Source organism: Python bivittatus, unplaced genomic scaffold (genome assembly GCF_059951505.1).
Source record: "Python bivittatus isolate LINGU-HERP-01145 unplaced genomic scaffold, Pbiv_v1 ctg000480_np1212, whole genome shotgun sequence".
Lineage (NCBI taxonomy): Eukaryota > Metazoa > Chordata > Lepidosauria > Squamata > Pythonidae > Python > Python bivittatus.
Window position 1 is genome coordinate 73,194,507 of NW_028277075.1, and position 25,189 is coordinate 73,219,695.

At 41.4% G+C, this 25,189-nt stretch overlaps 2 protein-coding genes across 3 annotated transcripts in view; one reads left to right on the forward strand and one right to left on the reverse strand.

The window, feature by feature from the left end:
- Positions 1–64: 64 nt before the first annotated feature.
- On the reverse strand, positions 65–6,824 carry PPP1CA (protein phosphatase 1 catalytic subunit alpha). The gene is made up of 7 exons (XM_007425132.3): positions 6,502–6,824; positions 3,941–4,072; positions 3,194–3,424; positions 2,848–2,952; positions 2,092–2,315; positions 1,718–1,852; positions 65–476 (listed from the first exon to the last, which is right to left on the reverse strand). Exons 1-7 carry the CDS (start codon positions 6,554–6,556, stop codon positions 366–368), a joined length of 993 nt encoding a protein of 330 aa, XP_007425194.1. The 5' UTR covers positions 6,557–6,824; the 3' UTR covers positions 65–365.
- Positions 5,957–25,189, forward strand: part of TBC1D10C (TBC1 domain family member 10C) — a 34,620-nt gene continuing 15,387 nt past the window's right edge. The window contains exons 1-3 of one of the 2 annotated variants that reach the window (XM_025164717.2): positions 5,957–6,152; positions 21,111–21,210; positions 23,351–23,458. In XM_025164717.2, the coding sequence (XP_025020485.1) occupies positions 21,166–21,210; positions 23,351–23,458 (153 nt within the window). In that variant the 5' untranslated portion in view covers positions 5,957–6,152; positions 21,111–21,165. Of the gene's footprint in view, positions 6,153–9,561; positions 10,043–21,110; positions 21,211–23,350; positions 23,459–25,189 lie in introns of those variants that run through there. The other variant, XM_015887546.3, reaches the window with a different exon arrangement.

Here is a 25,189-nt window from a genome sequence, read left to right on the forward strand (position 1 = left end):
TTTTTCTCACAATCCCAGCCCATTTCATTTTGTTTCCCCAAGATTACAAAGAGAAACAACTACGTAAGAATCTTACATGTTTATTCAAAAAAGATGCAGTACCCCCAGGGGGGAAAGGGGTGCATACATCAGGACACAGTTGGCAAAAAAGTCAATCAAAAATACCCCCAAAAATAATGACATTCCCTTTCTAGAGGAAGCAGATTTTTTTTTTTTTTTTTTGGTATTCAATCTTATTCAGACATTTTTTTCTTAAAAAAATCACATGGCTGGATCCTGGGAAGGTAGGCAGCCGCTGTACAGTGTAACCGCTATGCAAGACCGCCCAGGCCCCTCATCTGCAGATGCGGGGCACGCAGGACTTGTTACTTCTTGGCTTTGGCTGAGTTGCGTGGTGGAGTGACTGGGCGTCCACCAGGATTCAAGCCACTGAACTGACCATATTTGCCCTTGTTCTTGTCTGCCGGTTTCAAGATCTGTTGAAAAAAAAGTTAAGATGAGAGGCTGGGGAAACAGGAATTAAAGACTTTCTTCCATGCCTAATTTCTGGGGGGAAAATTCCAACTGATTTTATCTAACTCGTGCTGGCTGGGGAATTCTGGTAGTTGAAGTCCATACAGCTTAAAGTTGCCAAGGTTGAGAGACACTGATCTAACCATTGCAAATGTTTCATGGTGACAAAACTAAGCACCAAGCCTCCTGATGTTTTGAGCATGTATTAAACTCTTATGGTGGAAATACAACTCCAGACACAGATCTTTATAATTGGCAAAATAAAAACCCACAAATTCTCTAACTTCATGCCTTGAACTTTGCTCTCTATTCTAAAGCAAGCTTAAGTACATATAATTGCACCTCTCATATCCCTTCTTACCACACGTCTCTCTCTTTTCAGCTATAAACTCCCCCTGAGCCTGTATATTTGTTTCTGAAATTATATAAATAGATAGTATAGGCCAAAAAACCACTATATTCAATTTTTTTTCCTCAAGGAGAAAGAAACTACATTATTTTCAAAAAACTATAGACTCAGATTAGTATGCTACATAGTCACTTGATCTGTTTAATGTACCAAATAAAAAAAGATGCCCAAAACAAATGCAAAACAAAAAAAGGAATAATGTCCAAATTTCTTTTAAATAGGGGAATTATTCTTGGCAAAGTACTTCCCTTATCACATTTCACTATCACTTAAGGTACTAAGATGTATGTGTATATGAACACTTCCTTTTCCTCAATATTCAATCTGACAAAGTATTTTTGCTGCAGTTCAAAAACTTGTTCATGACTTTGCCATTGGTTGGTTGGTTCCAAAAAAACCCCCTTTTTCTGTAGCTTTTGAATCTCCATCCATCCAATGGGCACACTGCAGTAGCCCTGCGGGTCAGAGCAAAAACTAACATAAAGGCAGAAAAATGCACCCAGTGCAGAGACATAAACAGATTTAATATACAAAGTTACTGTAATTGAGAAACTTGGTATCCTAAGTATCCCAGTTTACTATAGACCAGAGACACAATCTTGCTCCAGACCAGGAATTTAGTGGATACAGAAATCCTTTTAAAATACAACTCACTCTTAAACGTATTCAAGAATCAAAAATCTACTTCTCGCTTCATCACCAAATAGTGCATCCTTGGGACTTTAACTTTTATTGTTTATACTAGGCATAAAAAGATAACAGAGCTGTAAACAGTAGATCTTCAAAAGTCCTTACCTGGAAGGAGCACATGAGAGTCTCATCAACACTCATCATTGCACCTGCATTGTCAAACTCGCCACAGTAGTTTGGAGCAGAAAAGAGTGTCACCAGCTGCCGTTTGGCAAAAAACTCATATCCATCTTCTACCACCTAACCGGGGAGGGAGAATTCATTAATCAAATACACGCACACACTCAACTTAATGTCCCCTTGTCAACAATATGCTTCAGCCCTTCTTCATTTCATTGTCAGCTTTTGCAGCTATGTTTCCCACCACTTCTACCTTCTCTCTTTATTTAAAACTGCGGATTCTAACTTCCCAACCCACACAGACACCTTACTCCCACTCCAACCAGGTGTACCCTTTCCTACTTCCTTTGTACTCTAACCTGATGTGCTCTGCAGATCAAGTCAAGATCATGTTTGTGAAGAAATTTGGCGACCACTTCTGAACCAAATGTGAAGGAGACCCCACGGTCATTTTCACCCCAGCCCTGTACGTCCTTGTCAGGATCAGACCAGAGCAAGTCACAAAGCAGACCCTGGTCAGGCACGTCCGTGGGCCTCATGATCCGCCGAATCTGTTCCATAGATTGGAGGTCAGGAGAGAGTCCTGGAATACAAGGAATACGGAATTTGCATTTATAAAGGCAGATCATCTCAATGTGTGGCTCTCACTAGAGGTAATCAGTAACTGGTTGTACTAGGAGTCACTATTTTGCAAAACACTCCTGTTGGTGGACTTGGGAGGGGTATTAATTGAAAAAAACAATACGTCTGACAAGGCCTTCCATACTCAATCCTTTAAGTCAATTCTTACCCCTCAATGGAGTCAAAATTAGCCTGAATAAATGTTTCATCTAAAATGCTGCAACAATGAGGAAACCGCTTATAGGAAGTCAACATGGCCTTTCACTTTTCCCCAGACTTCATTCCACCTCCCAAAGGAAGCATGTCTACTTAATATTCGAAAGACACCAAATTCCCCAGTGTGCTACTGACACTGCTTATTACTTGAGTTCTTTTCCTGTTGACACAGATTGCGAACTGTAGAAGTTCTGCATTACTTCAGTCTCTTGCCTAGAGCATTGCTGGCATCAGTAGTACCACCCAGCTTCCCCACTCCAACATTTTAGATGGCCTACCTCCATGACAGCAGAAGATTTTCTCATCAACAATGGCAGCAATGGGTAAGCAGTTGAAGCAATCAGTGAAAGTCTTCCATAATTTGATGTTATACCGCCGTTTACCTATGGAAAGCAGGGAAAGGGCAAAAGTTAGCTAGAAAAGATAGAGGCTGGACTACTTTGAGTAGCCACATTCCTGCAAGACTTGGTGGGGATCTCCCTGGGGTTGGAGAGAAAGGAGGATTCATGTAGCATAGACGCTGTATGCCACACACCATTTCCCAACCCACTACCCTCATCATCTACGTGAATTCTTCATGGCTTCACCTCCCATCCTGCAACCCTGTTGGTATGATGCACTCACATTCATCATAAAAACCATAGATGCGGTTAATGCTTGCACACTCATGATTTCCACGCAAAAGGAAGAAGTTCTCAGGGTATTTAATTTTGTAGGCCAACAGCAGACAGATTGTCTCCAATGATTGTTTCCCTCGGTCCACATAGTCACCCAAAAAGAGGTAATTACTCTCCGGGGGGAAACCCCCATATTCAAAAAGTCGAAGCAAGTCATAGTACTGCCCATGAATATCACCTGGGGGATGGAAGAAAAAAGAAATACAGAAATGATCAACAATTTATACACTGCACGATAGGGTATGCTCTCTTCTTTCTAAGTGCAGAATGGCAAAGATGGGAAATGACCATTCCAGAACCAGACAGCCTGGCATTCATGGGCATTAATGTACCTGTAGATGTCATCTTTAATTTCTGCCAGATTTCTCGCCCTCCTTTACTTTAAAAAATGATTAAAAGGGAAGCTGACACAGTACAAACCAAGGCATTACCCTCTAGTATCTTTGTTTACATAGGCATTCTTAGAAAATTAAAATATGGTGTGCTTGCAGCTCAGTGCTTTGCCTGAAAGAGGGAGGGTCTACATGACCAGATAAAAAGAAAAGGGCAAGCTTCAGCTGAGGAGACCATTATGAAGGTGCCGGTACAGAGTCTTCTGCTCAAAGTGTGTTTTGAGACTAGCTATGCTCACCAAGGCAACCATTTTGTGAGGGCTCCAGGGAAAGAGAAGAAGACTGTAATAACATTCACTTACCGCAAATTTTGAGTGGGGCTTCTAGTTCCAGCAAGATGGGCTGGCTCAGGAAGATCTCTCTTGACTTCAGGCATAGGCCCCGAATCTCATTTTCTGTGAGCTGTACATTCTTGCCTGGACGTGATCCTTGCACTGGGGGAGGAAAAAAAAGATGACACCCCCAATCCCCAGCATCCACCTTCATGCTGATTCACCTTCCCAGAGATATTCCTGACACATTCCTCTTGCTGTTTCTAGGAAGTTCTGGCATTATAACCAAATCCTACCTCGTTCCCATGTGAAAAGCCAAATTACCTTCTGGAACTGAGGAAGGCAAAATCAGCCAGGTCTGTGCCTGAAGGACATGCATTTTCAAAGGTTACCAAACCATTACGGGCTCAGGAGACATCAACTGGGGAACTGCCACGAAGCAAGCAAAATCTTAAAGGATGCATTATTTGCTTTAGTGTAACATTCTGCTTTGGGACAATTTTAATGAAAAACAAGCTAAACTTGATGTAAATAAATAACAATATATATTGAGACTAGTGGTGGTTTTTTCCCCTCTCTCCCTGGAACTTGCACATGGGTAAGTCCCACTTTACCAGAATATCAATGTGTAGCTGGCTAGCCAGAAAAAAACAAGATTAATTTAGCCACCAATTCATTACCATCCTTGGACTGATTAGCAAACTTGCCTTATTATATTTAATACAGGAGGATCAAAGAAAACCAGAACAAGGAACCAAGAAAACTCTGCTGTGATATTCACCACTTTTGGCTGTGGCTGTGTAAACAAAAGCCACAAAGTGAAGCAAGCGGATCAGTCAGCAGTGCTGGTAAAAACCTACAACTTTGGGATGACAGCACTGTCCCACAAGCAGTCCTCTACCATCTAGCATAAGCTGGCATAAACTCATTTACACAATAGTTGCAAAGTGATGATGTTGCATCCAATACACTTCCAAATTTCTAGCTATAGCAAAGCCAGAGTTTGTGATCAAGGGTTTCTCCTTTGCACTGCTACCTTGCAACTGGCTCTGACCAAAATTAGTATATCAGCTTTGAATCAAAAAGCAAAAACAAAGGCATTGCATAAACCTAAATCTATACAATCCATGGGCTTGGGCAAATTTAATACTAAAATCCTGCCTTATCCTGATGCCAATCTCTCTCAAACTCCACCCACGCACCCCTGCAATGGGAATAGATTTAACCTACCTCACAAGTTAAATTCAGCAAGGCTAAATCCCAATCTTATCAGAACTAGGGCACAACTGGATAATCTGGAAAAGCCAACTCCCACTGAGTTGATTAGCAGAAAACCAGACTCCATACCTCCTGAATTGTATGAGACAGGTGCCCAAGTGAATACTTAGGTTGGGGCTGTAATGGTCTCAAATTACTTTTGAAACAGCAAAGGGTCTTATAAGCCGACGCTGATGTATCTTCCTTTCTTCTTGGGTGAGGAGATCCCAAGAACTAGGGCAACCACTTTTTCACACATGGGTCTGCTTTTGAAGACCGCCTCCTTAAAAGGGCTTCAGGTTCCGGTCCTGCTGCCAAAGCCAGAGCCGCCTGCTCATCAGCGCATCTTTAAGCCTAACCTCCCCCCTCCCCACCGAGCGCAAAAGGTCTTTCCCCAGGGGTAGGTCGGCACCTGCGCTTCACCCCGCCCTTCATTTGCACCCAAGAGGAGCCGAACCAAAAAACCACAGGAATCGCCTGGCGATGCGGAACCCGGCTCTTCGTTCCCACCGTCAGCGTCAGGAAACTCGGTTCCCCGCCTGAGTCAGAGGCTCGTCGCCCTCACACGGAGAGGGCGAGTCCCTGGACACTTGTACGGCTCGATCGCTCTTAGGCTCAGGACCCAAGGATTCCAAGAACACTCAGCCACTGCTGGCGGAGCCCCTCGGCCACCGGCACACCCTTCTCGAGGCGCAGGTCTCCCACCTGCCCCGACCCTCCGCTGAGCTCTCCCCCCACGCTGCAGAACGCCAGCTTCCGGCTCTTTTCTTTTACGGAGAACATCGGGAGAGAGGTTTTGCAAGAGCGGCTACGAAAGGCGAGCCGCGACGGTGAAACCTACGCAGACTGGGGCGGGGGCAGCTCATTCATGAGATTTTAGTCCCGAACCGACCTTGGTTCCCCGGTCGTAACCGAGGCTAACCGAAGGGGATGTAAGGGCCGCTTCGCCCGCGGAAATAAAGACATTCCGACCGGGAGACGGAAGGTGCGTTTCAGGGCCGCTTCATCCCCCTTGCGCTTGGGAGACAATGCCGAGGCGCCAGCTCGCGCGACGCAGCTCCGTCCGGTTCCCTTCTCCTCCGTGCCCCGAGCGGGGAAGTGGAGCTGCCGCTGGGAATCCTGGGGGCTGCCCCGCGCCGTGCGAGCGAGCGAGCGCGCGCCGCCGTCTGGAAGAGGCGCTCGGGCGGGGGCGGCGCGGCGCATTCCAGCGCCGGGAGGGGAAGCGGGAGGTCGGGAAGCGGGCAAGGTCCGCCGCTCGGCCTCCCCTTGGACTGCGCGACGGGAGCCCCAGTCGCTTTCGGCAATGCAAAGCCGGCCCAGCCCCAGCCGCTTACCTTCCAGCAGGCGCCCGATGATGGAATCTAAATTAAGCTTCTCGCCGTCCGACATGGCGCCCTAAGAAGCCGAAGTCGCCTGGTTCCTTCCTTCCTTCCTTCCTTCCTTCCTTCCTTCCTTCCTTCCCCTCGGCGCGCCCCCCTCCCGCCCCGCTCGGTGGTCCTAGCAAGCAAGTGGGAGGAAAGGCCGGCTTTCTTCTCCTGTTTCTTAACAAGGAGCCTCCTCCTTCTCCTACTCCTCCTCCTCCGAAAACAGCCCGCAAGACAGAAAGCCGCGAGCCTGCAGGCCTCGCCGTCCGCCGCCGCCACCACCACCTACAGGCTGGAGGGATCAAGACGAGCCTTCTCTTGCGATTGCGCGAGCTTCGGCGGATCCCTGGAAAACGGAAGAGGAGGAGGAGGAGGAGGAGGCGGTGGCGGCGAGAGGCTTCTGGGAACTGTGGTGTTTTCCTCATGCTGGTCCCGGTAGAGTCGGAAGAAGCGGCGGGCGGAGAAATATTGGGACCCGCAATGCACTGAAAATGCGAAATACTCCCCTAAGAAGCTGGTGAACGGGTACATGTTATACGTGTTTGAAAGAGAGAGAACATAGAGTGGAAAAATGCCTGGTTGTCCCAAGATCAGACTCGAATGCAGTATCCTGTGGAAGCTGAATTTAAAAGCTTACTCTAAGTGCAAGCAGTCGGCCTTTCCAAGCGTTCATCCCCACGCCTCCTTGCCCAGCTCCTGGTGGCAGAAGCTCCATCTCGATGCCAGCTCGCTGCTGCAAAGAGCTGAAGCCAGAGCAATGCCGTCCGGCGTTTCGCCTCCCCAAGAGGAGCAAGCCCTCCTACGGGAGCATTCTGGGTCGGCGACCAGCAAGTCCAATTGCCCTGTTGCAGGGACTGCCCCCTCAGTTCAGCCCCTGGGTTTGTACCCCATGGCCATTTCTGCCTTGGTTGACAGAGCCCCGCACAGCAACCAGTTTTCTTCTTCCTTTTTGTGGATCAGGAATATCAACCCTGTGGAATACCTTCCCTTGGGTCGGATTTCTTTAGGGCAGCCTCCACACAGCAGGCCACCGCCTCCCACCATTGCAGGCTCGGCCTCCCTTGCCTACCCCAGGCCAAACTAATGCTGCACTTCTCCTTCTCTGCTGCCTGCCTCACTCTCTCTCTCCCTCCCTGCCTCCAGCAAGCACAGATCCTTTGCCCTGCGCCTTGCCCCTTTGCTGCCCCTTCCCTCTCTTGCGCTTGCTGGAGAGAGCCACCACCATCCCCAACAGCAGCAGCCACAATTAGCCACTACCGCTGGAAGGAGCTGTGCTTGGCCATGGAGGAAATGAGGCTGGCTGCGGAGAAGGAGAAGAAGCAGAATCCCTTTCTCTGCTCCTTGCTCCCCTCAACAGAAGCAACACCAACTGCTACCCATGTGAAGGCAGTGATCTCCGGCCTTGTTCCTGCAGTGTGATAACAGGAAGGCTGGGGGGCGGGTGTCAGTTCTCAAAACAAGAGACTTTCCTTCCCTCTCAAGGATAAGAGGGAAGCACCTTGACAGGGATCTGTGAATTAGGCCTAGTCTCCCTTTGTGAAACTTACAGGCTGAGTTCGTACAGTAGGCTAAGGCTAAAATGTGAGTAAATAGTTTGTGACTAGTGTGAAGATCCAGTCGCAGTGATGAGTTTATGGTTCATATTATAAAAGGCAGGCAATTTGGTTAATTCACTAAACCATGATTCTGTGTGGTATTAGTAGGTTGTGCAAACACAGCTTTACATCACTAGTGCTAAATTTTTCTACATTCATATCTGTTCTTTCCGATTCAAGGGACAGGGAGATGAAACCTTACAGCACCACACCTTGGGATGGGTCAAGCAAATTGCAGAGGTACAGTTGTGTCAATTAACAACTGCCAATACCCTTCCTTGTATACAGTCACTCAGGAATTTAATTTTATATGTGATGAAATTCCTATATGGCAGCCTTTCAGTTATTTAGGAATTTGTGAAATCTGCATTTAGATATATACAGAAATCACACATGACTACAGGATGATTTTCATCCTCTGAATACTGTATGCCAACTTTAGGAACCCATCATTACATATGGCTGGATGTGTGTTAATATCTACTGTCATTTAGAATATATACATTAAAAAATGAAATTGGATTTGTTGAATTATTCCTACATCACTTGAGACAGACGCATTCACCCCAAATCTTGTATCAAAGAACAATCATGATTCCCACAGTAATCATCTGTGTCTTCAAGGAAGCACAACACATCTTCTTGAGACAACTATCCAACAACAGCGGAGGGTAGTGAATTTATGATCTAGATCTTGTTGAACAACAAGCGTCTGTGGTGGAGAGAGTGGAGCGTAGAAAGCCTACAGCTATTCCAGCATCTTCCAGGGTACTTTGCTGGTACTGTGCTTACACATCTGGTGAGTCACTCCAGTTCAAAGCACGATATAAATCTACTGAGACTATAAATTAGCATAATCCATATATAAGTTTGATAGATAATCTCAGTGATTTCTAGCACAGGAAGGAATCATATAAACTTATTTTGGGCTTATCTCCAAATAATGCAAATCAAGTGGACCTAAGGAAGTGGGGTGATCTTTGGGGAACTTTCATGTGTATAATGACTACTGTAGTATGTCATACTGATAGCATTTTATTTCCTTAGGTTATACCAGAGGGACAATATGTTGTAATGGTCCTTGTGTCATCCTAGGAGGAGGGAAGCTCAGGTTCAAATGACCACTTCATGAAGTCACTGTATAGTTTTGAACCAATAATTCTTCCTCTGGAGGGATAAAATGCCATGGAGAGAACTGTGTCTATTCTATTAGGCTTCTTGGACACAACCCAGACTCTAGATATAACAACAACAACAATTATTCAAAACTGATGGGATAACAAAAATGTCCCCAGTAGTAAGTATTCTAGGAGAAGTAGCTCTTGGCTCAGCACCTTGGTTTTGTTCTGCCTATAGGAGAGAGGTTAAGAGAGGGAAAGGGCATCTCCTGGGGGTGTCTTTGCAACTTCTTTTTTTTTTTACTTTGCAAAAGAGCTACTGAGTGCCTTCCTTCCCTGTAGTCTTCTGTGCCCTTCCGTCTTTTGTTCCCCACCCCCTTTGCCTTGCCCATTTCATAGTGCTATGTATTACATCAGGAAATGGTTTTGGGAGGAAATAGCTTGCAGAACCTGTGGAGAACTCTAGTCATAACAGTAGGAGTATGTGCATAGAGGCAATCTTCACTTCAGAGACTGCAAAACCATGGGCCCTGCAGTCAGCATGAGATAAGGTCACAAGATTGACAGTTTCAGTTGATTCAAAGGATTTGATTGGTAGGGAAGAATGTCAGACCCTTCTCTGTCAGCAGAGCTCCCTGATAATATAAGTCAAGCTATGGCTGAACTACCAGATGCCTTTGATTTCTCCTTGCGTGATGATACCAGCTCTCTGGGCTCTGACTCTGAGCTGAATGGCATGGCTCCATATCGCAAGACGGATCGCTTTGGCTTTATTGGGGGCAATAGCCTCCATAATGGGTAAGAGGCAGCTTCTGCTCCAAAGGTTGCTGGAAGGGTGGGGGATGAGGGGTTGGACCTTTGTTGCATAGAGCAATAATGCTCAAAGGCAAAATGGCACTGAACTCTCCTGTAGACAACTGGATGAAATCTGTTTTCAAACTAGTGGAGTTCTTTCATATTCTAGAGTACTCATTTCTGTGTTCTTCCTATTTCTGACTGCTCCACTTTGCAGAAATGGGTAATTTTCATAGGTTTCTGATTCTTTTGTTCCCACCTGACTAGCTGCATCTATAGATGCCCACAATAATATTCCTTCCATTCATTAGAAAGAAGGAGTCGCTTCAGAAGAACTTTGTAAGGAAAGGTACTTAGCAGATGGGGATGAGAAACTGAAAGGCAATAAATCTGTCTTGGTTTAAGGTCATTTTCCAAGATGTATTATTTACTTCAGATGTGGCAAGCATCAAAGGCAGAGGGGAGGTATATAAATAAGTACACAGCCATGTTCTACCCTGTTGTTAGGTAATTTTAGACTAATGTCTTCCAGGGGAGAGTGCTTTTTTTTTTTTTAACTTAACATCCCTTTTTGAGTACACAAGCTGTGCTGAATTAGGGCCCTCTGGCTCATTCTTTTGAATGGCTCTCTCTGGATTTCTTTCACAGAATCCTATCCTGGCATCGCAATCTCTTTGTAATTTTCTGGTAATATTGCCTTAGGAGTCTGCCCCCAGTAAAATAAGCCTAAGCTTCTACAGGCAAGAAATACAATTTAAAATTAGAGGTGAGAATTATTTTGCTATTTTTCATATTTAATCTAGCTAGTATTAGATATTAAAAATTGTGAAATAGATCAGGGGAACTTTCCCCAGCAAGAAGCCAGATATTTTAGATTTAAATTCCAGATCAGCTTGATTGCCAAGTCTTAAATTAGGGAAAGCTGGGCTAGAACAGAAAGAGTGTCACAAAATCAGGGTTGTTTGGAAGACTGAGAACTGGCATGATTTTGAAAGAGGGACAAAGGGGTTGCAACGCCATTTCAAGTTTGTAGATTTGGATCTATTCCCTTTTGCTAGCTTTATGGCCGTGCTAGATGGGTATTCTGTGAACTGTAATCCTCACGTATTTGGAGGGTATCAGGTTGGAGAAGGCTGATGTAAAAAGACTGAAGGCTTGATGAATTGAATTCATACACATCAAAAGATGCATTTAGTCAAGTCAGAGTGATCCAGACATGTATGGTAAAGGTGTTTACCTACATTCATATAAATAGAGCACATGGAAACCTATTTCTAACTCAGATGTTATTTGCTGGATGAGGATGATGAGAACCAATTATCCTCCCAATGAAAACAGGCAATAATCCTAACCTAGCTATTAACTCATTTTGTAGGACAATAAGTCTTAACTTTTGGTTTCTTAAGTTTTGCCATTCAGTCTATCAAAGAACCTGGTTGCCACATGATAGAAACAAAAAGCCAACTTTGCCCTCAAAATACATCTATATATGAGCAAGCATGCTATTGTTATAATTATTGTTACAGTAAGATTAAAAGACTTAACATTTCATGACGAACCCTGTGTCCCACCTGGATCACTTTCTGTGGTTATGTGCGATCAATTGAAAACCGTGTTCTAGAGTTCATTTCCTTTATACATGAAAGCTAGTATCATTCACCAATCATATTATCTATGAATATCTATACAGGATTAGCCCTGGTTAGTACTTGGGAGACGACCAGGGCAGTAGGTAGACTGGGAAGTCATAGAACTATCCCAGAAATGAGGCAACGGCAAAATTACTTCTGTACTGATGCCAAGAAAACTGCATGGGAAATCACCAGGAGTTGAGCTTGACTCAGAGATGACTTTACTTACTTGTTACAGAGCTGTGTGGTTACAATGGCTTCTCTGTCTGTGCTGTAATCATATTTAAGTAGCTAAATGACAGTTATATTTAAGCTGTATTTATGAGCCTGCATCACTTTAAACAATTTGATTCTGAGGTGTATTATATATTTTGCTTATTTCTTATACTTCCTGGTGAATCTAAAAAAATTGTTACAACTTCAGGAATACTTAATGTTACAGTATGGAATCAGATCAACTTTGATCTGTTTGGAATCAGCAATATTCTATTCAACAATTAAAACTTCAGTTGTGGAATGGAATAGACCAGCTACAAACTTCCGAACCATGCTTAGTTGTCCTTTTCATAGCAGCTTGAGCTAAAGCAACTTGGTAATGCTTTGGTTCAGCCATGAAATGCTTCAGTAGTGGATCTTGTATATCAGGGATGGATAAACTGAGGTTCAAGAGCTTCATGCACCCAATCTCCCTTTTTATAGAGCTTGGAAAGCCTTTTAACCACAATTCCCCAAAACTGGCAGCAAGGTTTCCTGCCATCTTGAAGTAGAATTGTAGTGAAACTCTAAAATTGGCTTAATATCACTTAGGAGAGGGACAAATTCTCCTCAGGAACCTATTAAAAAACAGTGAGCAATCTTTGCCCAAACTAGGTACTCACACTGTTGCTCCCACATTCTCAAAAATATTAAATGTATATGATTATTCACCACTCCAGTGTGTTAAAAAACTCCCTTTAAAATATATTTAAAGGATTTATTCATCCATCCATCCATCCATCCATCCATCCACCCACCCCCTTTCTGGTTGACTGATAAACTTAAATCGCCAAAGAGTACCATTGTTCTATAATTGTAGCTTATTGTAATAGGAGTAAATCAAATATGTAGGACTGGTAAATGTTGTTCTTTCGGAGAAGAAAGAATCTATAATAGCCATTTCCAATCTGGGTGACTTCCCACTGTGAATAATGCTAGAATGAAATTGCTCAGCAAAGCATTATCACATATAGGCTCAAAACCAAAAAGGAATAAGAGCAACAAGAACAACGAGAACAACAACCACTTAAAAAAAAGTACAGAATTGAAAAGAACCCTTTCGTTGTTGATTACAGATTAGAATTGATCTAGCGGGTAGAAAGAACCTTGTGAAAACTCTGCATATCTCCTGCACTTCTACATAGGTTGTCTATTTCATCCTTGTAATTAATACAGGGCAGTTGGAGTACTCTATCTGGGTATTCCTCACTGTATGGTAAATGAGTGACTAAATTCATAGTTGGTTTGCTGGATCAAAATAAAGTCTTAATTCCCATCATCCATGCTGACTGGAACTGTAGTCTGTTTAAATGCTATTATTTGGCAAGATGACAAACTATACACTCAGTTATAGTCCTAATACCCCTAACTGAGGAAGACTAGCCTCTCTACTCCAACATAAGTGTCTCTATGGCCAACCAGTCAATAGACTCATGAGAAACATGCAAGCGGGAGTTGTAAGAGTGCTCTTAACAATGATATTTAGATCAAGATTATTTGTAATGTAGAAGAGGGCTTGAGTGGAAAATGTCTTTGCCTACCTATTAACTAACACTTCCTGTTTCAGCAATGTAGCTCAGCCACATCCTCTCGCTGTATCCATGGCAACTTGTGTACCCCGACAATAAAAGTTGTGGTTATGGTGGCTAGCAACTAGGTTTTCTTGACTCTTTGGCCTGCAAGACTTTGGATTGCCTAGAAGGCTGAATTCAATAAATTAGTAATATTTTTTTTAGCCACAGTAGAAATTCTCGATTTTAAACTGTGTTAACTTTCAAGACTTCCCCCAAAGAATTGTGAAACCAGAGTCTGGTGAAATGCAGACAAAACTTTAGAGAACTCTAATGTTCTCCTTCCTAACTGCAACTCTATTATTCCCAGAGTTCCTGAGGAGGAAAATGTGTGTGTATGTGCCCATGTTTTGAACCAATAAACTTGGGGCAAACCATGACCCACAGCGAGCAGGAGTTTGTGAGAGCACTCTTAACAGTGATACACAGATCAAGATTCTCTGTAATGTGAGAAGAGCCACTTAGCATCTCTCTCTCACAAACACCCCTTCTGGCAGTCACTGGGATTTCCCCAAGATTGTGTTATTAAAATTATGACAGCAGGGTTTTCTGTTGCAGTAAATTATGGTGAAAATAAGCAGTAAATTAAGATTTTAAAGTCATGATGCTCCTGTTTTACTGTACGTTTTTTAAAAAAATCTATTTTTGAAGCCTCCTGTCCTCCAAAGATGGGATATGTCACCACCATTTCCCCTATGACCTTTGAGGCTAAAAAAGATTAAAGGGTGGGGGGAAAGGGATAGTTCCCAGCTACAAAAAGATTGCCTGCCTCAGGTTGGTGCAGAGCATGCAAAGAGAAAAAAAGACTCATTACAATTAAAATGGAAAAAGCAAGCTTAATTTCTTGTAATACCTTCACAGGCATCCATGGGAAAGGGGGTAAACAGCATTAAAATGTCAGGTGCCACTGGGTGATCAAAGCCCTACAGCCCTTTCTAATGTACATTACAAGCATCACGTGCATGTAAAAAGGGGTGGGGCTTTAATCGATAATACCATTTTGACTCTGTTGACCCACCCTCCATGGATATCCCTGCACACCTTGCTTAAATTCTGTTAGCAACCTCAAAGGTCATTTAAAATGCAATCATCAGCTGGGTTCTTGCCCTTTTGTCTGAATTTCATTTTTGGAGAGAGAGAGATTGCTTTTATTGAAATACTATTTCTGAGCGAAAGATTTGTACTGTACAGTCTGGCCAAGTCCCAAGCATTGGATCCTGTAGTGACTCAGTTCTTCCCTGATATTTGATATGCAAATGTTCTAGTATTCCAACTCCTACCAGTACTAGGAAATATGGTGACTTGATCAAAATTGAATCTAAATCAATCCCACGAAGGCAAGAGAAGCTGAAGACTGGTATAATTCTACTGTATCTGTAATAGGGAAGAATTATCTAAACAGACATACTTCCCATACTGCATTTATGTCCTACCATTCTTCCAAAGAACTCAGGATAATTTCATTTTACTCTCACAACAACCTGACTGAAAATGTTTTTTCTCCGGTACCATCCCTGCTAATCTGCATGAAATAGGAAGCAACATGGCAACAGCAAAAGATAAAAAAGATGTTCATAGAGCAGATTAAGCTTGGCTTTTGTGACTGTGTACTGAATAAACCATACTGGCTGACTTAAAACTCTAGGCTAAGCTGTAGATAAGCAAATCACCTGGGGCTTTGTGCATCATAGGGACTCAGAAGCTGAGGTCATAGCAGGAAAGGAGTAAAGCTGTCTGACTCAGAGAAGAGTCTCCTCACCCTTTCCGGTCTCAGAGCATTTTGTGCGCGCACTTGCTTCATATTAAAGATGCTTCAACTTGGCTCTTTAATAGGCAACCTGAAGACCATATCCACCCTGTTGGATGGTTCTGACTGGATAAATCTCTGCCTTTTGCTCCCTTTCTCGGTATAATTGTCTCACCATTTCCTCTGCTGCTACATAAAGCATCTGCATGCAGCTTTCTGTCAGAACATCGTAGCAGCAAGAGGGGGGCTCCAGAGCCACTGGAAACCACTGCCTTTGGGGTGAAGGGAGTTCAGAGCCAGGGCCACCTCGTCCTTTAACTGAATGCTCCTTCTCTCAAGAAAAAAAGAAAGAAAGCTAATATCTCTTTCTAGGGGTAATATATATATTTTTTTACTAATTTTATTAAAAATTACAATTAAAAAGATAAAAACTAATACAAACTAGAAAAAAGAATAAAAAGAAAAAATAGAAAGTGCAGAAAAGAAAAAATAGAAAAATAGAAAAGAAGGGGGGAAAATCTGAATATAGTAAAGAAAAAGAAAAGAAACACATAAATGACTCCCCCCTTCATCATAACAAGTATAAATAATTTTAGTAACTTATCATCTTCTCTTAAAATACAATAAATGTTCTCTTCTTCTCATCTCTTATCTATAAACAAATCCTTAAAGCCTCCTCATTCAGTCCTGTTCAGCAAAGTCCATTAAAGGTCACCAGAAATAACAACATATCTATTTTAACCTTGATCAAATAAACCAACTTTATATTCCTTCCTTTTACTTCTAACAATCTTGATCTTTAATCCCTTCAAATAATGTCCTAGAACTTGATTTCTTTCCATTTTTTCTTTGTTCCTTCTCACAAAATCCTTCAAAATTTTAACAAGTCTCTTTTGTAAATCCAATATAGGAAAGTTATCCATGTCACTCTTTTGGTTTGTTATTTGTATATCCCTTTTAATTATTAAGACATCAGCTGTATCATTTGTATGTCCAGTGTAGCATCTTATTCCATATCATTCTTACAGCCTGTCATTTTTAAATCCACTTTGAGATCAGTCTCAGTCTTGTCTGGTAAAACTTGTTCTCTTCCATAACGTCTTTTAAACACAGTATATCTATAGAGGCAGACACTCTTAAAATTAACTTCTGGGTCCATTGTTCACAAATACCCTTCAATATGCCCAATGTTAAAATATTTTGTTTCATTCTGTATTAGTAAGTCAAATTTAAGTTTTCTTCTCCTATAATTGTAATCTTTAGTTCCTTCTGGTTCCTTCTAGTGTCCAACCTTCAAAGCCTCATCCTATCATGATTTTTTTTTTTTAAGAGAATTCAGAACAAAAGCATTTTCCCATGGGAAGGATTCTTATAATTAATTCCAAAATCTTATTTCAAATCCATCTGGACCCTTAGTCTGTTTGTAACTTTCCAAAATCAAAGTGCTAATCACCCTTTTGCTGTTTATTCCAAAAGAATTTTTTTAGGTCCTTAAACTTGTACAGGTAGTCCTCACCTAATGACTACATTTGGGACCGGAATCTTGGTCATTGAGCAAAGTGGTTGTTAAGCGAGATGCCCACAATCTGGGCATGCCTGGTTGCGGTTGTTAAGTGATCTCCCGGATCATTAAGCAGATGGAGTGAAAGAGCTGTCTGCTGAAGTATTTCAGCTCCGTGTAGAGCTGAAATCCTCCCAACAGGCAGCCCTTTCACTCTCAAACATTCCTAAAGCCCACCAAAGAGTTTGCCCTTCCCTCCGTAGACGGAGGGGAAATTCTTCCTGGGTGTTGGAAGAAAAAGCCCAACCTTCTAACATGGGGATGGAGGAATGGAGCTCAAATCTTCAGGGTTTGAGCTCCTTTCTTGCACACTGCCCCATCCCCTCCACTTGCAACCTTCCCTGCTAGCTTCCTATGGGGAATCATCGTGGGGCACTTGGCAACCAGTTGTAAATGTGAGACAATTGCCAAGCACCCGAAATGCGGGGGGAGTGGGTGGCACAATGTTTTATGATGGCTGGAAGTGCTTTACAGGCTATAAAGCACCTTTTTCGAGGCCATCGTAACTTCAAACCATCATTAAACGAATGGTCATTAAGTGAGGACTACCAGTATTTAAAACTTCTTTCACTAAGGATTGAAGGAAACTCACCCAGTGCTGTAAAGCTTGCCAATCCAAAGGTTCCTAATAGCTGAAAAGCAGTTAACAAACAATTTCCAAAAGTGAATAGAAAAGGAAGTATGCAAACCCAGTGTCCTTTTAAAGGTGCCAACCTCAGTTTGAGCAAAAAGATAGCTATTCCCTTGTCTCCCAGAGCTCTAAATCTGCTGGAGACTGCTGTCTTGTGGTCTCCTCGCAAGGAGCAACTGTCTGGAGCACTTGTAGGTAATCTCAAGTCCTCTCCTTGACTGGAGAGGAATGAGGAAGAGCTGGTCTACCCTCCAGCTCTTCATTCTGCTGCGGTCCTTGGCTCCACTACTTCAGTTCGCCATTTCTTCCATCTTCAAGATAAATGTTTACTGTTACTATTTATTTATTTTTATTTATTTATTTATTAAATTTCTCCCCGCCCATCTCCCCCCAATGGGGGACTCTGGGTGGCTCACACAAAACATTAAAACCATAAATACATATAAATACATAACACATAAAAATGTAAATAAAACATTACTAAAAAAAGAAGAAGAGAGTCCCAGAAGATGAAGGATCTGGGGCTGAAGACTGCAGGCATCTATGGGGCTAGCCATCCCCATGCTTGAAGTATTCCCTCCCCACCCCAGGCCAAGTGGCAGAACCAGGTCTTCAAAGCCCTCCAGAAGGCCAGGAGTGAGGGGGCCAATCGCACCTCCGGGGGCAGAATGTTCCAAAGAGCGGGGGCATACACATGGGTGTTTACTCAGATTTACTCAAATGTAACTAAATGTTTGCTTCAGTGTAACTTTGAGTCACACATTGTGTTATTCACTTGATAAACAGCTTCTTCAATGTGGGGGTCCATTTAATTTGTTTCTTTATTCAGTTGCTTTGTAATTGATATGTGGAATTTCTTTTCTTTTTTCTCTTTTTAAATCTTTTTTATCTAGTAGCCACCAGTTCACATTCTATGGATTTATTCTATACAATGTACAAATGCTAGCAATACATTATTAGCATGGACAGACTCAACCATAGTTTTAACTGGGAAACTGTCAGCATTTTAGACCAAGCTAAATCCAAATATGCAAGAGAATTCTTGGAAGCTTGGTATTCAGACAAGGCAGCAATTAACAGACACAGAGAGATTAACAGTATCTACATACTACTCAAAAGAGACAAAAGACAGAAGATCCCCTTACCAGCAATCAAGCACCAGCAATCATCACCCAGATAAGCAAAGGTTACCACCAGGCACATAGTCAAGCAGCAAACATATGCCAATCAAAGACTACCAGAGGAGCAAAACAAAAAAAACCCCACCCTTACCAGCACTGGCAAGGCAGGCACAGCAGGTAAATAGAGAGCAAACCCCATCCATTTTAGCACTGAAGATGTTACCTAGCCGGGTAATGAAATGTTTGCAAGAAAAGAACCAAGCTCAGGGAACCCCAAGGACTCCACAGTTCGACCCTGAGCTACACATATTCACCTGTATTGGAATTTGAATGTTGTAAGCAGACAATTTAGAAAAAAATTGTTTCTTTTGTTTTGTCTTTCATGCTCAGAAAAAATAGTCTGTAGTAAGCCAGTCATCTACTGAACCTTATTGCAATAAAACTCAATTTTATTGTTATTGCTTTTGCAAGTAATTATTATCATTATTAGTTTTTATAAACTTTATTAAATTCTGACTAGAGTAAAATATAAAAATTAAGAAAAAGAAGAGAACAGAAAAAGAGAAAGGATCAGAAAAGAAATACAAGAAGAGAAAAAGTAGGAAGATAAAAAAAGAGATAACCTCCAACTTTGGTACAGGCATAAATGTATAATATATTCAACTCTTACTCTAATGTTTAAAATAATACAAAATAAATCTATATCAATAAAAGATATAAGAAAAACTAATACAAAGTATTTCTATAATTATAAAATATATCAGTCATCAAACCCCAAAATTAAAATTTTATTTCTTTCAGTCTCAAGCAAAAAGTCCAAAAGTGGTTTCCAAATAGAAGCAAAGCCAATCAAAGTCTTTTCCTTAATCAAAGTAGTCAATTTCACCATCTCTGCCAATTCCATTAATTTCACTATCCATTCTTCGGCTGTAGGTATTTGTAAATCTTTCCATTTCTGTGCATATAAAAATCTTTCTGCTGTTATCATATACAGAGATAAATTGTCATTTTTTCCCCATCTGTTTGTCCATCATACCTAAAAGGAAAACCTCTGGTTTCAGTTGTGCATCCATTTTTAAAATTTTCTGAATCAAAATACATATCACGTCCCAATATTTCTTAGCCTTCTTACGAGTCCACTAAAGACGATAAAAAGTACCTTCACACTGATTACATTTCCAACATATATTTGACCTTCTTTCATACATCTTATATAATTTATCTGGTGTTAAATACCCATGGTACATCATTTTATAAAAAATTCTTTCAAGTTGTAGTTAAGTGTAAACATGTTCCACATGTTTTCCCACTGATCCAACATTATATTATATCCAAAACCTTTTGCCCACTTGAGCACACAATTGTTAACATATTCATTTTGCATATTCATTTTCAACAGGACTTTGTACATCTTAGTAATAACAAGTTCATTATTAGTACATAAAGCAAGTTCAAAGTCTATTATTATTATTATTACTGAGATTTTCTAAGCAAGCTCAACAAATGCAACAGAGGATATGCATTCTATAAACTTTTAAAAATGTGTAAGGTTTTGCAAATAAAAAATAAAAGAGAGTACATGAAGATACTGTACAGTACCTATTTACATGTGGTAATATGAAATCTTCATTTCTTCCCTATGTATTTTGGAGAAATTGAGACAAATATTTCATACAACGTAATAAGCTTCATGCTCATATAAGTCAGGGGTTGAGGGTTATGGTTAAGAGAGATATAGTACTGGATTTATAAAATAATATTGTATTTTGTTGTGGCCTGTGGAGTGTTTAAATAAATGGGGAGGCTGATATGGGGAGAACCTGCATATTTTTGACAGGGATTTCTCTGGGCAGCACTGTCCTGATTCATTCTGGAAAATGTGCTTCTGAATGAGAGCAGCCAGGGGGATGTGCAGTGGAGATCCAGGGTACTTAACGTATCAGTTCTCCTTTCAGTCTCTCTCCTCTTAAGTTAGGCTATTTGATCTGCTGGAGTAAACTGGAGGAGGAGTGGAAATTGCTCAAAAGGAAGAATGAGGCATTTCCACAGACTCCGAGATCCACACCTACAAATGCCATGTCTCCATGTTAAGCTATTTAAGTTTGGTGTGTGTGTGTGTGTGTGTGTGTGTGGTGGTGGTGGTGGGAATCATGGGACTATTCTGGATGCAAGTGTATGCAAACACCTGTCCACAGAAGAAGCTCACCTTTCTAACCTGGGGAAAAGCCAGCTTTCAAACCCAATTTTTGTCAAAGGGAAAGGGGATGCATTTCCAGAGGACAATCAACAGGCAGAATGAACACTCCTGTAGCTTACGCTTCCAACAGGTATTGGATTAATACCGCCAAGCACATTTTCCCCTCAGCGAGCCTCTGCATCCTCTGTCGTATAAAACAGGCTCTGTAGGAATGGACTTAGTAGGAGCCCTCATGAAGTGTAATAATGTCTTGCAAGATTTTTTTCAGTTGCAGGAAGGAACAGTGGGGAACATTATGGCCTTACAGGAAATTTAGGGAGGTGTGCTAAGTTTTGCTTTTCTCTCCTCCACATGCAGCCAAGATCATCTCCCTGTCGAGCTCATCCGACACCGTGAAGCCAAATGGCTGGAAATGACAGCTCACTGGGAGAAAACCATGGCCCGGCGCTACAGGAAGGTAAGAAGGTATCTAGGGTTGTTCCTTTAAATGGTGATTTCAGCACACCCTTTCGTCAGAGTCTTTAATGAGCCCTATTGTGATTTCATGTAATGTTCAGAAAGAGCTGAGTATTTGACACATTGCATCAAATGACATTTAACCATGATTTATTGAATAAATAGCAAATGGTTAACTTCATAGAACAAAGTCAAGACCAAACACATTATATTATGACACAGCAGAACATGTGAATCTTATCAGAAGCTTTTCCCTTATCTCTCTCTTGCACACACCAACCCCAAACAGAAACAGTCCAAATAGAACAACATAACTGAAAGAGTTCCAAGATGCCAAGTTTTTGTGGCCAATGGTTGCACTTTCCTTGAAACATTAATATTTCTGCTTCCAAGGCAGTTAATAATTGCAAATACACTGCAGCATAATACTGATATTAAATTAAAGGCCTGAGACTGAAAGCCCAGGACAGAAGGTAGGAAGACCACCCTAACAACTGGATGCTAAAACTGAGAAGTCTTATTCCTGCATCCCATCAACCTTCTCAGATGGACAGGAGTTACTCTAAGATAAGTTTCCAAAGGTGAGCTTAGCCAAATTCACATGAAAGATAATCCTTTTTGGCACCAAAGACTTTTTAACATTACAAGGCTTTTGAATCCTTCATATATTCACTGCATTGTGAAACTTGGAATTTGTGTTTAATTCCTTTTAATTTTGTCTTAACTTTATGAGCTACCTTTATACTGTTTAATACTGTGATCCTAAAATCCATACAAGGATCCAAAGGCCAACCCCAAGGTTACAGAATACTTTTAAGATTGACCTACTAAAGATATTACTCTAATATGAATTCTGGAATTCTTTGTGTGACCAACTTGGCTTAGCATTTTGTATGTTCTCTTGGGTAGCAGTTGAAAAAAAGAAAACAATTTAGGGCAATAAAGCTGTGTAGGAGGCAAGCAACCATACACCTGTGATAGATAGATGGATAGATGGTAGACAGACAGACAGACAGAATAACAGGCTCATGTGCGAAACAAGCACCACAAATCTCTCTCTGGGTTAGTCAGAAGTAAAGTTTTATTGGAAGCGTTTGCAAAGGCTGGTGGGCTTCGTTGCAAATAAGAAGCCACACCCACATACACACTCCGGCCTAATTATACACCTTCCCGATCGCAAGTCCCTCCCCTTTTCCCCATTGGCTAAGGTACTCAGGGTGTACAGTCTTTCCGGCCGCTCTATGATTTCTTCCTGGTCCCTCCCACCTCATCCATTGCAAGTCTATGGTAATTTGCTCAAGGTTTCAGCTAATTGCATTATACTGATAAAGACTGCCCCAGGTTAAATTAGTTTTTATTTACATTGTCCCACACAAGGAGACAACTTCCTCTCCATCTGCCACTATTTGATAACCATAACACTTAACACTACTTCCTTCTCTCTCACACAGCTGCACTCTTAGCATGCTCAAGCTACTATTTCTTTGTCAATAATAACATATTTTATCCATCTCTCACACTCATTTGTGGAAGACTTTTAATAAGAATACTGAAGATATAAACAGCAGACTGCCACAAAGCTAATTTTTATAGTGGTAGATATACTGTTCTCCAGATATTGTTGGCTGCAGTTCCACTGTCTTTAATCAATGGCCATTCTGCCTACAGCAGATAACAGTTCAGCAACATCCAGTGGACCATCCATATGCTACCAATCCATGCTATGGTGTGATGCCATCCAGAAAAGGCTAGCCTGGTGAATTGCATGCCAATGAGACCTCCATCTTGTGTGAATATGGAGCTTTAGCTTCTTGGTACTCATCCAATCCATTATTGGTTCCACCCATCAATTTAGCCTTTGCAGCTTTTGTGCTGCTCCAACTGAAACAGAGATAAAGGAGAAATAGAATTAGACTTGACTGACATGCTGATGATGGCCCATCACTGTTTAAAATTCCCTGGCGATCACAGTACTTTTAGGCAGATGTTAAAAAAAAAAAGGAGAAAAACTGAATCCTGCCTGCTGACTGGGGCCCAAACCTTGGCTAGCTATAGGGAGAAGGGGTATTGGGATCCTTTCTAGAAGTGGGCTCTATACAGGATCATTATGTACTTAGTTTATATGGTTTACCTTGACTCAGGTAAAGCTGTTGTGCCGAAAAGGAATCCCTTCATCTTTACGTGCACGCTGTTGGCCTCTGTTATGTGGAGGACAGATCAAAATGGAGAGGAGCCCTGGAAAGTACCAGGTAAGATAGCACCTTTTATAATGTATCCCAGCCTTCCATGCACAAGATATTCCACATGTGTTGGATTAAAAAGGTTTTGGATCAGAAATGTTCTATCATCACACCAGCCAACAGGACAATTGCCTCTTCTGCTATTGCACTTATTCTTGTCATCTGTGCCCTTATGTCAGTTAATTGGCAAACTGACAACACATTCTTCCTGACTGATATTTCCTCTTAAGTTGATTATTTGAATATTTACATTAAGACCTGATGCCTGCCTCTTATCGTATAGCATCTCAAACAAAAGTATGGCAAGAACAATTCATTAAATTGAGGAATACCTTAAAATGCAATCCTATGGACATTTACCTGGGAGTAAGTCTAACAGTTGGACATATTTCCAAGTAAATGTGTGTAAGTCTGGAGTGTTAAGTTTGCTTTTTATTTATGCCAGAATACAGTCTTAGTTTGGTATTATTTTTTCATTTGTAACACTTTTTAACTTTAAAATATCATGCTGTCTTTCAGCAAAAAGTGCTTCCAAGGCAACAGTATGCAGTTAAAACAATTGAAATGTATGCAAAATAATCTAATTACAAAATTAAAAACTCAAGATGGTGCTTTTAAGGAAATATAGTATGAAACAAGTAAACCAAAGTAGTTGAAGTCTGTTTAGATTGTGTGCTGTCAAGTTGGTTTCAACTCTTAGTAGCAACACAGACAGACCTTCTCCAGGTTGATCTGTCCCCATCTCAGCCCTTCAGGTCTTTTTGGGTTATAAACCCATTGTCTTTATAATCAAGTCCATTCACCTTTTTTCTAGTCATCCTCTGCTTCTCTTTCCTTCTACCTCTCCAAGCATTATGGATTTCTCAAGGAACTGGGTCTTTTCATAATGTGTCCAAAATATGATAATTTGAGCCTGATCACATGTGCCTCCAGTGAAAACTCTGGGTTGATTTGTTTGATAATCCATTTGTTTCTTTTCTTGATTATCCATGACATTCTCAAGAGTCTTCTCCAACATCACAGTTCAAAAGCACCAATATTCTTTCTGTCCTGCTTCTTCAAAAATCAACTTTCACTTCCATAGAGTATCACATGGAAAACCACTGTTTGCATAGTTCTGATCTTTATAGGCATAGATATATCACAACATCTAAATATATTTTCCAAGGCCTTCATTTGTACCCTACCAACAGCTAGTCTGCAGTGTATTTCTTGATTGCTGGTTTCTTTTTGGTCGATAGCTGATCCTAAAAGGCAGAAGTTATCTACTGCTTCAGTGTCATTTCTAAGGCTGGTTGCTATACCTGTTGTCATTGATTTGGTCTTCTTTATATCTAATAACAGGCCTATTTTTTCACTGTACCCCTGGCCACATATTTGCTTTTATGGTATAGCTGAGCTGTTCCAGCTCCTTGTACCAATAATATAATCAATTTGATTTCTGTACACTCCATCTGGTAATGTCCATGTATATAGGCATCATTTTTGAAGTCTGTGTTAGCAATGAAGGAGTCATTGGACTGGCAGAAATGGATAAATCATTCTCCTGTTTCATTTCTGTTTCCTAGCCCATACTATGTTTTCCTCCTTACTATTTCCATCTATGGCATTCCAGTCTCCAGACATATCTTGCTGGCATGATCTTCAATTTCAGATTGAAATTGACCATAAAACTCATCAACCTCTTCTTCTTCATGCATCAGTGTTTATGAATAACTGTCATTTTAAAGAGTTGTTCAT